This window comes from Bos javanicus, chromosome 25 (genome assembly GCF_032452875.1).
Source record: "Bos javanicus breed banteng chromosome 25, ARS-OSU_banteng_1.0, whole genome shotgun sequence".
Classification (NCBI taxonomy): Eukaryota; Metazoa; Chordata; class Mammalia; order Artiodactyla; family Bovidae; genus Bos; species Bos javanicus.
In genome coordinates this window covers 27,671,284-27,687,270 of record NC_083892.1, presented here as the reverse complement: position 1 = coordinate 27,687,270, position 15,987 = coordinate 27,671,284, and the positions used below count along the sequence as shown (strand labels likewise).

Sequence of the window (15,987 nt, the reverse complement as noted above, 5' to 3'; positions counted from 1 at the left end):
GGTCATCTGATGTTTACAGCTGACTCACTGGAAAAGTCCCTGATGCTCGGAATGGTTGAGGGAAGAGGGCGTCAGAGGATGAGAAGGCTGGATGGCATCACCAATGCAATGGATGTGAACTTGGGCAAACTGGGAGATGGTGAGGGGCAGGGAGGTCTGGCGTGCTGCAGTCCATGGGGTTGCAAAGAGTCAGTCGGATACGACTGGGAGACTGAACAGTCTAGAGGCCCTGCCAATTCAGAATCCCCTTCATTAAGTTGTGAACCACTGGATGGATTGATTTCCTTCCCTTTTATATGCAGATTCCTTTTGTACCCTGGAATACCATCTTGACAGCACAGAAAGGTTTTAACTTCATATTTATTACACACTCACTGTAGGCAACTGCCAACTCCTCAAAACACAAAGTTTAGCAACACAATTTCACTTTCAAGGGCTTCAGATATACCTACTGTATTTTGTGCGAACATGTAGAAGAGAACAGTTTTTAAACAGGACACTGGAGGATTTAAGGGTATCAGTATAAGCAAAGGTTCTGAGCTGTGAAAATAACGATCTTGCCAGAAAATCTACCTCACTAGTCCTTAGTCACCATATTTTCAGTCGTGTTTTTAACCTCTGCCTTTATTTTGCCACTTTATACTTTCAGCTCTTTGAACCCCTCTTGCCTCTAGTTCCATCTTTCTACTCACGATAACTTAACACTTCTGGGAAGCATTTTAGCAAAGCTACTTTAAAAGCATGAAAAGTCCAAAGTATGCTCGGGAAGCAGGAATGCTTCAAAACTTTAGGTTATTTAAGTCTTACGCTTAATGACGGGAACTATTGGAAATAAATTAAAATACATCCATTAGAAGAAATTATTAAACTATTAAAATTTGGTTTTCAATGAATATTTAGTAACAATGTAGATAACATATGCTTATCTAATATCTTTATATCACTGAGGGTAAAGCAAAATGTCCTGTTTACTGGGTAAGTATGACCTGCTGTATGTGGACACTGCTGTGCAATTTTTAAAATACTGTAATTATAATTTCAGAACTTCAGAATCTGAATAGGTGCCAGTGTTCTCTCCTTTTTTAATATGGGAAAAGAAAATCCTTTGAAGATCATTTGAAGCTTGGACCAAAATTCCATAGCTGTATTACTAGGATCACTCTGTAGTCTTCAGGATTCAGATACAAGGGAAGCTTCAATTCAACCTTTTAGAGAAGACATTCCAGCTCTCATGATCTCATCAACCAGGAGAATGTTGGTGGCAATCACAGTGCTGAAAACGGGGGGAAAAAAATCAAGACAGCTCAGGTTTGAGGTATAAACTCTAATTCAACTCAATCTCCAACTAACTTGTGCAAATTATGTCAAATTCCCCCTGTACCCCTACATACACAGAAGACTAGCTTCAGCTGCTATACTTCCGACTGATTACATTTTCTTATGGGAAGAAAATGAAACAAAATGTACCAATTTTAAAGAGTATGAAGGCTCCTTAAGTGTTATTTTACAGTTCTGGCTTTCCCAAACTTACCAGGAGTGAAGAAGCTGTTTCTTTACACAATAGTTATCCCATATGCCTGCTTCTGCTGCTACCATTGGTTCACCTGAAAAGTAACTCAGTCTTCTTAAAATCACATAGAGCAGGTTCATAAGATCAGAATGCTGTCTAAAAGAACTAATAAGAGTATTTTGTGCTGCTTTACTCATCAGTGTTTACTCATTTCTCCAGTATTAACTATGAGAACCCAAAGTTCCTCAATTAGCCCAATGCTGTATTACAGACCATGACTCCTATGCATAGCAGCTTTGATGAGTGGCTGATCTCTAGTTAGAATACTTTCAGTGACAGGAATGCTCTATTTGGTTGCCAAACATTTGAACATGTATCTTTTTCTGGAGACATTCTTGTTTGTCCATATTAAAGTACAGCACTTGAGCTATAATCTGGCAAGATAGGCTTATCATTTCCCTCATTCCAGAGAAATCTTTGTTAACTGGGAATCTGGGAATGACATATACACATTATTATATATAGAACAGATACTAAGAGCCTACTGTATAGCACAGGGAACTCTACTCAATACTCTACAATGATCTATATGGGAATAAACTCTAAAAAAAAAGTGGATATATATATGCAACTGATTCACTTTGCTGTACAGCATAAACACAACACTGTAAATCAACTACACTCCAATAAAAATTAAAAAGAGAAACGTTTTACATTAACTTGAATGTAAATGCTGCTGTTCACAACAGGTCTTCCACATACTGCACAGATGTATGTACATCTTCCACTTTCTACTTGTATGATCTGTACTACACTGGCCTAACATCAAAGCCTTCATCATTTCATTAGATTTGGTTCCCTCTTCCAGCTTTTGCTATCCTTAGCCTGTTTTCACCCATAAATATGATCATCAAATATATCACTTTAATCAAAGTCCCTGATAAAAAGGTGACTAAAACAAGCTCAATATGAAACCCTTCAACATACACCTGAACCACCTAGCACAACTCAGCAGTATCAGCAATCTGTACTCTGCTTATAGCATCTAGATCTCCCCCTTCAAACGGCTGCATCCTCCTTACCAGTGTTCAAGTCCACACCCACAAGCTGACCGGATTCTGAATGTTCTGCTTGAACTTTAACTAGTGTTTCCTGAAGGTCAAAACCAGAGTTCTGAGCAAGAACCTAAAGGAAACAAATATAACTATTTAAAGACAGGACCTACTAAGTGATAGTCAAGTCTAAAATAAAGAAATCGTATTTCAAACTAACAGTTAAAAAAAACTTTAATGAATGCAGACTGATATTAATGTTCACTTTACACAATGACTAATATACATTACTAACTCATTCACCAATCCACCTCAATCTCAGCAATACACTAGCCATAAACTGTACCTTCAAATGAGCACACAATAGAAAACCAACATATTAATCTTTCTCCAACTCTCTGCGACCCCATAGACTGTAGCCTGACAGGCTCCTCTGTCAATGGGGACTGTCCAGGCAAGAATACTGGAGTGGGTGGCCACGCCCTCCTCCAGGGAATCTTCCCAACCCAGGGATCGAACCCAGGTCTCCTGCATTGCAGGCATTCTTTACAATATGAGCCACCGGGGGAGTCCATATTAATCTTAGTTTAAAACAAATAAAAAGAAAAAGCAAGCTTGTACTCAAGGATAAGTCCTACACTACAACTTCAGATAGTCAAGCCTCCTGTCCAGAGGAACCAATACATTAGATATGGAGAAACACCTGTTCTAATGTTAGGGTGAAAATGGATGATATCTATTTATTCAAAATCCACATTATGAAAAAACCCACATCAAAAGCTTTCATCGGATGAATCACTTTGGCATAGTTTAGAAAACTGTTAAAAGCATTCACACCTTGGGAATAATGAGCAACGCATCAGCAAATGCTTGAACTCCAAGCTGGGCCCTGCCCTTTACACTGGGCTTGTATTTAACCAGGGCTTCTGCCATCGCCACTTCCACTGCGCCAGCACCTGGGACGACACAGCCTGTTGGATGAGGGGAAGAGGAAAATGCTAAGATACAGAGAACATAAGACTGTTGAGTCAATTATAAGGAAAAACATACATTAAAACACAAGAAAGCCATTGATTTGAGAATTCCATGTAACCACAGCAAGTTTAATACTGCATTTGAAAGCGATACAAGCAACATCTCAAACAACAGAATGATTTAAGGAGCACATGCAAATCCTGCAAGCTTTTAGTTCATTTATTTGTATCCCCTTTTTAACAACAGCATGCTATGAAAAAACTTAGCATACCATCATAGCCATTTTAAAGGGAAAACATTACTTTTGCATGGTGTCTGGCTGTGTAAACTACTGACAAAAAGAACACAGTATTCAGCCATGCCTTTTAGACTAGAAAAAAGAATAAACACAGGGAAGATCTTACCATCATCAATAGCATTTTTAACAGCCCTCAAGCCATCTCTTATTGCATCTTTGATTTGAGTAAGCGTGTGCTTATTTGGTCCTTTGATCAATAATGTGACAGAGCGAGGATTGTTACATTTCTCAATAAAGGTGAACTTCTCTTCTCCCTGTGTGAAGAGATAGTATTTTAAAAAACAGGATATGGTTGTGCAAGGGATGACCAGAGGAGAGGGGCTTATGGAGGAATAAATGGGGTATTAATAGGGCACCACACTGATCACATTAAAGCTAATAATTTCTTTGAAAAAAGGTTACATAAATGAAATGTGATTTCCCCATCAAGGGCTTATTATTACTATATACAAATCATCAAAATGTATGTAAACAAAGCAAAAACATTACCCTGAGTTTGGAAGAATTTTTAACTACTGAAGAATTCATGAACCAAAAAGTAGTTATTATTTTGGGAAGAAAATACACTTACCAATGTATATTCATAGACAAGTCCTGCATGTCCCAAACAATCAGGATTTAGGTCATCAAGAGAATTTAGGGCTATCCCACCACAAGCAAGAGTCAGCCTGAAATATTCAAGTATTTTAAGGGAGATGCAGAAGTGCTTTTATTAGTTATATCTAGAGGTTAATTCTTTTTAGAAAGCAATCTTTTTCAGAATTACATACTAAAATCATGTTCTAAAATATATTTTACATAAGCCTTTCCATTTGCCACCAACCAGCTGAAAACTGGTCTTTTCTCCTAACTCCCCGTTTAAACCACTCTCCTCAAGTCAGTAAATACTCCTCCGACATGAAATCTAAAGATGCACCAAGAGCTCTGCGGGAGAAGTATTTTCTCAAACCCTTGATGCACTCTCTTGATAAGGAAAAAACGGTACCATATAGGTCATCGTTTCAAAATAAAACAAGTATATATCAACACTCATAGCAGCACTATTCCCAAGAGTCAAGGTAGAAACCCAAAGAAATGTCCATGGACAGATAAATGAATCAACAACACGTGGTATTATTCATCCTGAAAAAGAAATGTGATCCCAACACATGCTACAACATCAACTTTGAAAAGACTACAGTAAGTGAAAATAAGCCAAATGCAGAAGGACAAATACTCCATGATTCCCTTACATGAGGTACCAAATTCATGAGACAGTAAGTGGACTAGTATTTACTGGCAAGACTGTGTACAGTTATTGTTTAGAAGTACAAATTTTCCATTTGCGATGGAAAAACTTCTAGAAACGAACGATGGTGCTAGGTGCACAACAATGTGAATTTCACTTTATGACACTGAATTATATATTTTAAAATTATAAACTTAATATTATGCATATTTTGTAAAAATAGAAAATTACAAACTCACAAAGATAAAAGGGAAAAAAGGAATAATCCAAGTTAACTTGCAAAATAAAGTGAAATTCCTGTCACACAGATAATCTGCCACCCGTACCTTTCCATGTTTCTCCTTTTAGCTCTGCGCAGAGCTATTATGCCTTCTTTGGCAAGAGCATCTAAGGAAAAGGGATCAATTCCCTGTAATAACAACAGAAGAAGTTTCAATATTTTACCATTAAAATAAAAATAGATACAGACTAGTTTATAAAACAAGATTTTTCACCTTTTGATTAATAACAACAAAACCTTTATCTGAATCACCACAGACTTTCTTTTTCAGTTCGATTATTTTTTTAACTCTGTCTTCGATGAATTTCCTTTCAGCTTTCACTAATTTCTCTCTCTCCTCTGCACTCTTGTAAAAAAAGCCAGAATTCACTTCTCTAAAAAAGAAGTTACAGACAGGGGAGGAAATATTTAGCAAGTGGTCACCAAGCTCCAATGCCACCCCCTGGTATGCTTTCAGAGGCTACTTCCTAGAATTTTCTGAATCCCTGGTGGAGGCACTTTGCCCTTTTTAGTGGAGACACTGAGTCTTAGGGGGAAAAAATGACTTGACCCAAATGCCAAGCTCGTTTCTAAGGAGCTATAAACTCACGTTTTTTCATATTCTAATGACACGTTGCACGTGAGGATGTATGCATCTTCCACTCTCTTCTTCATATCAGGATGCCGTGCCCCATGGTCCAAAACGAGACCTCTGATCAAGCTGTTAAAACACGGAAGAGATTATATTCTTACTTATTTCCAGATGGGGGTGTAAAACATGCTAACAAAATTAGAACACTGAGACTGTATTGACAATTTTCACACAATCAACTTTATTTCTTGAGTTATTTGAATAGGACTTTTGGGTACTACCTAAGAAGGTTCAATTGTGAAAACGCAAAATTCCAGAACATGACAAAAACAAGCCATTCAAATTAAAGCCACAACCCTTTCTTATACAGAAAATTCTCCACAGAAAACAGTCACAATTGGTTGCTATTACACTGGTGATCACCTCCTTTTAAAAATGTTTTCAAACTAGGTCTCTGAAATAATTTATCTCTAAAATTCCTCAAAGTCTCCTATATGCTCTGTACTCAATAGTTCAATAAATGCCAAATGACTGATGAAGCTGACTTTCCAGGATCATTCTGACTATAAATACAAAAAATTGACTTCAAGAGATAATACTGCTGAGTAAATGATAACTTGTCTAGGCAATATACATTAATTCAAAAAAAATTAGGCAAAAATAGGTACTGTGTAAGCTTCAAATGTGTACTCTGAAGTATTTCATAGCATTGTAACACCTACCTTGTATCTGTTTCAGATTTATGTTTCATCTCCATGATCTCAACCATGAAGAGGTCAATAGGTTCATCTTGTTTTTTAATGGCCAAAATGGAGTCCACTACGGCCTGCAACAGGAGTGTAACCATTCAATGAATTTGATTTGTGGAAGTTGAGACATTTATGGTACTTATTCTTCACAGATGTTTAAAGCAGTTTCTTGTCTTTGAAAATCTCTGAACTGATCTAAGTCTTTTTCTACATGCTAACAGAACAGAATGCACTATGTGTAAAGGGCTGGAGTAATTTACATTCCTGAAACCTCTATTGTAATTAAAGAACCACTGACACCTCTACAATAAAAAATACTGACAACAGGAAACTTTTTAATAATAAAATCTCCATTTTATAAACCCCCTTTACTGAAAGGTCTGATTATATCTTTGTAACCTGGCCAGGAATACTACTAATACTATGATTTTCTCACTTTACTTCTTCTAGGGACACAGATCAGGTTATTACTGCCACAAAAATGAACTTTATGGCTGACCAAATATTTAGTTGACACAGTATGACACTGTGAAGAGTTTAGATGGCACTCTCTAGTTGCAATTAGTAAGAATACTGATATTTCCAGTTGCCAGGGGTTCTCAGTATAGGCGTAAAGTACCAGACACATGTTAAACTTAACACATACCTCTGTTAAGACATCTGCAAGTTCAGCATGAACTTTAGTACGTAGAGATGTTCTGGCCACGTCTATAAGTGTTTCCCTGTCCATCTCTTTGCTTACTTTGACTTGTTCCAAGAACTGAAGTGCCTTTTCCTTTGCAGCTTCAAATCCTTCTGTAATTATTCTGGGATGAAGACCCTATAGTAAACATACAATTACAAAACCACCACTAACACTAGAAATCTTCAGGTAGATGCTAACTACAGTTCATTACAAAGCAAATTTATGAAAGTTTATTCTGCATCATTCATACCCTTAAACACAATTAATATAATGTGCTGACTTTCTGAATACATTTAAAAGGATAAATAGTCCTTTCAATGCAGAGGAAAAGAACAGACATTACTCTAGCACAGAGTCAAAGCCAAGGGAACTACAAAGCACACTTGGGTGTTCACTGTGCAAACCACAAGGGATAATGCCCCAAACTCAAAATTGTGTCATAACAATTTGACTATTACATCTTTTCTATAGGTAATCTGAAATTAATTCACATCATTTCCTAATGAAAAACAGAGAGACTGTTTTTCAGCCTGTCTTTCTCTTTCCAAGAAATCCTTCCTACATCAGACTAGTACTGAAGTTTGCTTTACCCGTGGAACTACTGAAAGTTAAAAAATTTATGGCATTCTTAAATTTTGTTGACTCTTTCGTTAAAAATATGCCATCGTGAATATCGCATTTCTAGATCTCAATTATTAAGCTATGTTATAGACATATAAAAAATTATATATGGAATGCAACTTGATTGAAAAAACGAAACAAAAACACCTTTCAGGTCAACAAAGATTCTTCAGCTCGAGGATGACAATAAATTTGTCAGACAAGGATACAGACTCTGGTTCCCAGATTTAAGCCCTTTGCTCTTTACATTCCATTATATGGCCTCAGCTACTATCAGTACATCAGTCTGTAGGAGTCAAACTGAGATTATTTCTTATTGACAACGAAGTTTCAAAGCAGCACAAGAATCATGTATACCTCAGAAATGTAGAGATCCGCCTGCTTCAGCAGCTCTCCGATGATGAGGACATTGGAAGTGGTGCCATCACCAGTTATGTCATCCTGGGCTGTTGCTACTTTGGCTATTAAGGAGGCTGTTGGGTGCTGAATTTGCTGCAAGTAGAGAAAGAGAAAAATTCTTTAAACAACTTAAAATTAAAATAGTCCAAATATACCTTAAGATGTGTAAATGGCTAATCTATTTGCACAAAATGTCAAAGTATGCAGCTACAAATTGCTCTGATTAAAAACTCATGATTAGCTATTCTGAGTTATCAGTTTATGATGACAATAACACTTTCATGTATAATTTACTTCTCAGATTATCTTGACTTTATCGATGAGGAAATATGAGGCCCAGTGAAGGTTTACTCAAGGTAATGGGGCTAACAAGTAATAGCAACAATTTCAAATCCATGCAAGCCTCTTTATAACAAATGTAGGATTCTTGTGAGAATAAACCAAGTGCCTTTTAAAAATGAAAGCTCAGCAGCCCAGTTATTATTTGGCACTGTGCAAACAATTTACAACGGAAAAAACCCACTTAGCCTCTTTAGCAAATACTACCACAGTGGATGTTAAGTCACTGTGGAACAGTTTTGGAAGAACAAAATATTAATGTCTGTCACCCACAGATTCTTAACTACAAAGTATCCAATCATGGCTCCTGCACTGTTCTTGTCTCCTTTATTGTCCTTTACTACAGCCTTTTATGTCTTTAGGGACACTGACCGTTTTAAGAATCTAAACAGACTAGCTTATTAGATTAGGTAAAATTAAATAGTCAGATAAAGATAGCTTTTCTGACATCGACTTTAAACTATGACTCCTATTTTTCTCTGCAAGCAGAGGCCACCACTTAACCCACCAACAAAAACTACACCTTCCAGGTTAGCTAATTCATACTGAAGATAGTAACAAAACATCTGGACATTGAAGGTATGATACGCTATTTTCAAAGCCTTAAATCTTATTTTAAACTCAAAACATGGGCAAGTCATTTCCTTTTCTAGGATTTTAACTGTTTTGGGGGAACTTATGGAAATGACCGCTCCTCTCAATAACCTCAGATTCTTAGTCACTGGGACTTTAAAAATGGTAAGTTTTATTTCTCCTTCAGATGGTGGTGGTGAAGTGTGATGTAACACAAAAGAACTGTTTGAAAAAGTATAACCATTCTGCCGCATTTTGCCTGTCATTCCTCTTAGTTCTTCAGGTTTTATTAGAATTTTAATTAACACCCTTTAAAGAAAGCCTTAAATGGTAAGAGTAAGGGATTCAAAGTAGACTTTATTAGACTCCAGGGCTCCTCACTATTCGGTACTGTCAATTATAGTACTGATAACATTTTTTCCTACTCCTTCCACTGTCTGGAAAACTACCTTTTGAGAGTAAAAATCTTCCTACAAATCAAATGTAATACGGAAAACCAAGACACTTTGGATCTAGGACAGCAGCCTCTCACCATTTCATGAAGCAGCACATTTCCATCTTTAGTGAGTTTGATGTCTCCAGCACCAGAAACAAGCCTGTTCAATGGGCAGAAATGAATCGCACTGTGATTTTTTCAATGGAGATCAAGTTAAGAGGCCCTTAACAATCGGGTTTTGACCAGATCTTCAAGAGCTGGGGCAAAGGGGTTGGTTCTCTGTACCCCGCTAACAGGGATAGCGCAGTGCTCACCCCTCTAGTGTCTGGGAAAGAGTCTGAAAGGGCGCTCAAGTCCCAAGCGCGGGGGAGCGCCGCGCACGCGGGCAGCTTTGTTCTCGGCGAAAGAATCGAGCACCAGGATACGGCCAGGGCAAAAAATACGACCCAACCGGGACAATACGGGGAAGAAGGGCAGCAGTGGCGAGCGCACAGGCCCAGAGGCGGCGAGTTCCACGCCTCGGTCCCCGGCGCAGGCCCGCGACAGCGCGAGGTGCACGGTGCCCGCCCGCCCCTCCCCGCCAGTCCCGCCTTACATCTTCATGGTGCCCTTAGGCCCCAAGTTGGTCCTCAGCACGTCCTGCAGCCCCCGGGCCGCGCTGATGTTGACCGCCAACGCCGCCTGGGCTCGGGCCACCTCGGCCTTGGGGTTCAGGGTCTTCACGGCCGCCATAACTGACCCAGCAGAGGAAGATAAGAGGACACGGCGTGGCGAAAAGCCCTGAGCCGGTTCAGCGTGGCTGGGAGGCGCTATCCGGGTCTTCTGGAACAGTCGGGTGCGCCGGGCCCGCCCCCAGCGTGCCCGCGCGCCGCCGCCACTGGGCCGCGGGCCGGCCGGCGCCGCTCATTGGGTCGCGGCCGAACGTAGCCCCGCTCCTCGCGTCGGCCGCGGCGCCATTGCGTTCGGGCGGAGCTTGTATCCCTGCGACCGGCAACCGGGGCTCCCAGGGCTCCCAGGGCTCCAGTGTCGCAGGTGGTTGGTTTCCGGCTTTGCGGACCCCGGACCTGAGGACGTAGGCGGAGCGAACTTGTCGGCGCGTGACTGGAGAGGCGGCTGCTTTTTCGCGGAGTTCCCCGGCCTTAGGTTGTAGGGTGGGCCTCCTCCATTCCGCACTCGCGCCGTTTACTTTTTTCCTCCCTTTTTGAGTTTATCCCGGTGACCAGAGTTTTCTGGACTATGTACAGTGTGCTGGACGGTGTTCTAGGTGCTTTGGCGGTTACAAAGTGGACCTGAAAAGGACCTTTGCCTAGTATCCTAGGTGTTTTAGGCCTAGGGAAGAAGAGATATAAGGCAAGGTGGAAAGTGCTAGAAGCCTTTAGAAAGCTACCTGATTGGGGCGATGACAGTTGAGAAGCAAGAGTCGGTTCACCCTTCGGGCTTACGACACAGTGCTGAGACCTCAGGCTCTCAAGGCAGGTTTGAAAACTCAAAGTTGGCCAAGCAGTGGTGTCCAGCCTGTGAGAGAACTCCCTTATTCTGAAAGATGTCCACAGTTGTTTCTAGTATCCAGTTCCCGCCTCCCACCTAGATACCAGGTATTCTCTGATATTTTTAATTTTTATTTTTTATTTTTATAGGTCATAGCTACAATTGTTCAGAATGTAGAAGGTGACAAAGGGTATATGATGAAAAGTATTTCTCCCTCCTCTACTTCAATTTTCTCCTGATGTATATATACCTTTAGATACTCTGAATTTCCCAGATGCTGTCTGGATTTCTAAATAAATATGTATATAAATATTTTTAAAAATCCCCACCCCCACAAAATGGCAAATTATAATATACACTGTTGGGTGTGTCACACTTAAAGTATCCTGAAGATGGTAACATAAAAAATATAAAAATAAGGGGTTCCTCATTCTTACGTTTAAACAGCTGCATAATAATCTTTATAAGAATGACCTGACTAGCCAGTCACCTACTGGTTGGTTTTTAGGTTGTTCCCAATCTTGTTCTAAGGCTGCAGTAAATATCCTGGTATGTAATGCTTTTCAGTGGCTTTTTATATTTGAGAATCACAAAAGCATGTGTATGAGTTACACAGTAGGAGATACATGATTAGTCCTGAAGATCCTTAATCCACAAGAAGCACATAAGCCTAGTTAGGGAGATAAACTTGTAGACAATGGCAATGAACAGTAAAGATTCCGATGTTATAATTAAGGGATGAATGAAGTGCTGTGAGCATGAAGGTATTAACTCTGAGCATCAGGGAAGGCTTTTTGGAGGAGGTGAGGTTTTTTGTTTTGGCCACACTGCATGACATGTGGGATCTTAGTTCCCCTACCAGGGATCGAACCCTGGCCTCCTACATTGGGGGCCTGGAGTCTTAAGCACTGCCAGGGAAGTCCTTGAAGGAGGTGAGTTTTGAACAATAAGTAAATACTTCACAGGAGAAGAGAGCCTAGGAGAGTGATGTCAGACAGGAAGACAGTGGGAGGGCCTGTCAAGCCCAACCAAAGATGTATGCATAGAATGGAGGGGAAAAGGTTGCAAGAGACAAATTCAGGGAAGTAGCCTGTCCTGACTGCCAGGGCCTGGTTTGTGAGTTAAGACGTTTGCGCATATGCCTGCTGGCAGTGAGAAACCAAAGAACTAGTGATGAAGACATTGGTGGAATGGAGGATGAACTAAGGGAGAAGACTGAGGATAGGGCAGTCAGAAAGGTGTTGAAAACTGTGTGCAGAGGATGAGGAAAGCATATTTAATGACACAAATAAGGGAGAAAAGCATGGTTTAAATAGCATGTGTAATGTGTTCTCATTTTTTATAACCATTCCCCAGGCATCAGCTCAAAGGGCAGAGGCCATCAAAATATTAACATGGACTATATTAAAAACATTCAGAATATTTTCATTTTTGCAGTACCCACACTTTATGTGTCCATAAAAGGGGGAGGCAGAAATATTTACAGGAAAATATGAAATGTACAAAGTATGTCTTTTTATTTTTATCAAATCATATTGAGCTAATGAACATTTTTATTAAATCATTTACCTATATATGTATATATGATTTAATAAATACATATATAAAGGAAAGGATGTCCTCAAAATGTTTAACATTTTGTTTCTGCTAATTTTATAGGTGAAAAATGATATCTTAAAGTTTCGTTTGTTTAGAGTGATGTTGAGTGTATCTTATATGTAGGAGCCATTTGTATTTTTCTGTGAACTGTCTAGTCATGTCTTCTGTTTTTGTATTTAGTTTCTAAATATTCACAGGAGCTCTTTATGTTTTCTATGTTGCAATGAATTTGTCCTAGTGTTATTTGTATTTTGTATTTATGCCTTTTTTCCAATTAAACATTAACTTTTTTCATATAGTCAGATGTTTCCTTTTTTAAATGTGTGTTTGAATTTTGTGCTATGCTGTGTAAAGTAGGCCTTACACACTTAAATATTTTTAAAAATTTCCCATGTTTTCTTTTGTATTTTCAAGATTTTCTGTTTCATTTTAAAGTTTGATTCACTTAGAATTTAATAAGGAATGAGATAAGAATTTGTGATAGAATAAAAAATATATGTTGTTTTTGTCCCTGATTCCTAGAACCTAACTAAAACCATGGTTTTCTGAGTGATAGGGGTGTCTTTTGTTACCTACTACAGTCCCCTTTAGAATACACCTGAGTCTTTGCTAATGAGTCAAAGTAGGGAGCCTAGATAACCTCAGATAGGAACTGGTCACTAGAGAGAACAAACGGGATTAGAGGATGGGAAATCTCAGCCCGCTACCCCCAACCTCCAGAGAATGGATGGGGTGGAGGTGGGTTATAAAAATGCTTAAACAATCTGTGAATGGACACATTGATGTCCTGGTAGCATGGTATATCCAGAGGGCGTGGAATCTCTGTGTCACTCCCCTCACACCTGGTCCTGAGCATCGCTTCCATTTGGGTGTGCCTGAGTTGTATCCTTTATAATAAACTACTGAGTCAAGCGATTTCCTGAGTACTGCGTCAGTCTCAACATTTTTCAGTTTTCCCTATGGAAGGGATTATGGAAACCCCCAAATTTGTAGCCAAGTTGGACAGAAGTGTGGGTAGCTTAGAGACCTTGGACTTGTAACTAGAGTGTGAAGTGGAGACAGTCTTGTGAGACTGAGCCCTTAACTGTGGGGTTTGCACTAATTCTAGATAGTGTCAGAATTGAATTGAGTTTCTGGATGGCAGTTGGTGTCTGAGAACTGGAGAATTAGTTATTGATGTTTGGGAAAAAATTCACACAATCCAATTTTTTTTTTCAAGAATAATGTTTTCTACCATTACTGTGTAATGTAATTATTAGCATTGCTACATTCCCAGGTGTCTCTGGATCTACTTTGGACTGTATTCACTTGTATACTGTTGTAAGTATACATACCATATTGTTTCATTTACTATAGTTTTACAATATGTTTTAAAATTTGGTAGGGCCAGATCCTCTTCATCAATCTTTTTTCAGAAATTTTCTGGCTATTTTGTGTGTTTGTTTTTCTTTTTAAATGAATGATAGAATTAATCCAGTTTTTAAACATCTCTTTTTTTGGGATCATAGGTTGCTTTCAAAGCATGTATTTTTAAGTAAAACATACGTTTAATAGGTAGAATATTCAAATTAATGCAATAGAAGTGGAGATAGTGAAAGGCCAAGGGGTTAGAGGCATTTCTGACAAAATAGAATTTCAAAATACATGCTACATAGTTACCATTTATAGACTAGGAGTCTGAAGAGTTGAAGGAAATTCCAGAATAGGGGCAGGTTTTGTATGAGGAGGTGGGGTAATCATACTGATTTTGGGTAATGTTTTTCCTATGTTGGCCATTCGTTCTTTGAGTGTCTACTTTGTGGCAGAGTACTGTGCTTGGAGTAAATAGACACATGAAAAGAGAAGGCCCCTCCAAAGATTTCTTTCCCAATATAGTTGGAGAAGACTCTTGAGAGTCCCTTGGACTGCAAGGAGATCAGTCCTGGGTGTTATTTGGAAGGAATGATGCTAAAGCTGAAACTCTAGTACTTTGGCCACCTCATGCAAAGAGTTGACTCATTGGAAAAGACTCTGATGCTGGGAGGGATTGGGGGCAGGAGGAGAAGGGGACGCCAGAGGATGAGATGGCTGGATGGCATCGCTGACTCGATGGACGTGAGTCTGAGTGAACTCCGGGAGTTGGTGATGGACAGGGAGGCCTGGCGTGCTTCGATTCATGGGGTCGCAAAGAGTCGGACACGACTGAGCGACTGATCTGATCTGATAGAGACAAACATACACCAGCACACATAAGGTACACAATGTACTAAAAACCTATAATGGTATATGTGAGCTCAGTTCCATGCTATTAGAGAAGACTTCCTAAAGCAAATCTTTTTCCTAACTATTAAAAAAAATGTATTTGATTTTCTTATTATACAAATAATACACATAAAAAAACAATAATACATAATCATAGACAAAGTACCAAAAGCAAATTTAAATTCATAATCTCATCACTTAGAGATGACTGTGATGGTTAATTTTATGTGTCAGTGTGACTGGGCCATGGTGCCCACATATTAGGTCAAACATGTTTCTGGACATTTCTGTGAAGGTGTTTTTTTTAAGATGAGATTAACATTTATTAATAAATTGGTGAATTAAATATACTCTGTTGGTGGATTAAATACACTCTGTTGTGAAGAGTATCCTACATAATGAGTGGGCCTCCTCAGCTGAAGGCCTTAATTAATCAAAGACTTACCTCCCCCTAGCAAGACGGGATTCTGCCAGCAGACAGACTTTGGACTCTGTCTCCCCTGTGCCTCCCGTCTGGCAGCCTACCTTGCAGATTTTGAGTTTACCAAACCGCTACGGTCATGTGACCCAATTCCTTAAAGGAAATCAATCTTGGACTTCCCTGGTGGTCCAGTGGTTAAGACTCTATACTTCCACTGCAGGGGGCATGGGTTCATTCCCTAGTTGGGGAACTAAACTAAGATCCCGTTTGCCATAAGACATGCCAAAAAAAAAAAAAGTAAATCAATCTCCCTGTCTCTCATTTAAGAAAAATAATTTTGTTTATTTCTTTTTGGTTGCACTGGGTCTTTGTAGCTGTGTGAGGGCTTTCTCTAGTTTCAGAGAGTGGGGGCTATTTTTCATTGCCGTGCATGGGCTTCTCTGCAGGGCACAGGCTCTGGGCACACTTGCCTCAGTTGGTGGAAGTCTCTCTCTCTCGTTGTGTGTGTGTGTGTGTATAGAT

At 39.3% G+C, this 15,987-nt stretch overlaps 1 protein-coding gene and 2 non-coding genes across 3 annotated transcripts; all 3 read right to left on the bottom strand.

Moving 5' to 3' along the window:
* Positions 1 to 342: 342 nt before the first annotated feature.
* On the bottom strand, positions 343 to 15,742 carry CCT6A (chaperonin containing TCP1 subunit 6A). Its single transcript, XM_061401792.1, has 14 exons — positions 10,312 to 15,742; positions 9,813 to 9,876; positions 8,327 to 8,461; positions 7,310 to 7,483; positions 6,637 to 6,740; positions 5,933 to 6,043; positions 5,558 to 5,717; positions 5,390 to 5,472; positions 4,407 to 4,503; positions 3,942 to 4,089; positions 3,400 to 3,533; positions 2,593 to 2,695; positions 1,532 to 1,604; positions 343 to 1,273 (listed from the first exon to the last, which is right to left on the bottom strand). The coding sequence occupies exons 1-14, from the start codon at positions 10,446 to 10,448 to the stop codon at positions 1,201 to 1,203; spliced, it is 1,596 nt and encodes a 531-aa protein (XP_061257776.1). The 5' UTR covers positions 10,449 to 15,742; the 3' UTR covers positions 343 to 1,200.
* On the bottom strand, positions 3,759 to 3,899 carry LOC133238977 (small nucleolar RNA SNORA15). Its single transcript, XR_009733710.1, has one exon. It is a non-coding gene; the product is annotated as a small nucleolar RNA SNORA15 (small nucleolar RNA).
* LOC133238978 (small nucleolar RNA SNORA22) lies at positions 7,617 to 7,750 on the bottom strand. The gene has a single exon (XR_009733711.1). It is a non-coding gene; the product is annotated as a small nucleolar RNA SNORA22 (small nucleolar RNA).
* Positions 15,743 to 15,987: the final 245 nt, after the last annotated feature.

Excerpts from the sequence above, each read along its gene's own strand:
- CCT6A (XM_061401792.1), bottom strand. The coding sequence starts at position 10,448 with ATGGCGGCCGTGAAGACCCTGAACCCCAAGGCCGAGGTGGCCCGAGCC. Across the intron at positions 5,473-5,557 it reads TTGTTGTTATTAATCAAAAG|GGAATTGATCCCTTTTCCTT; the intron begins GTGAAAAATCTT and ends TTGTTATTACAG. Across the intron at positions 2,696-3,399 it reads CGTTGCTCATTATTCCCAAG|GTTCTTGCTCAGAACTCTGG; the intron begins GTGTGAATGCTT and ends TGTTTCCTTTAG.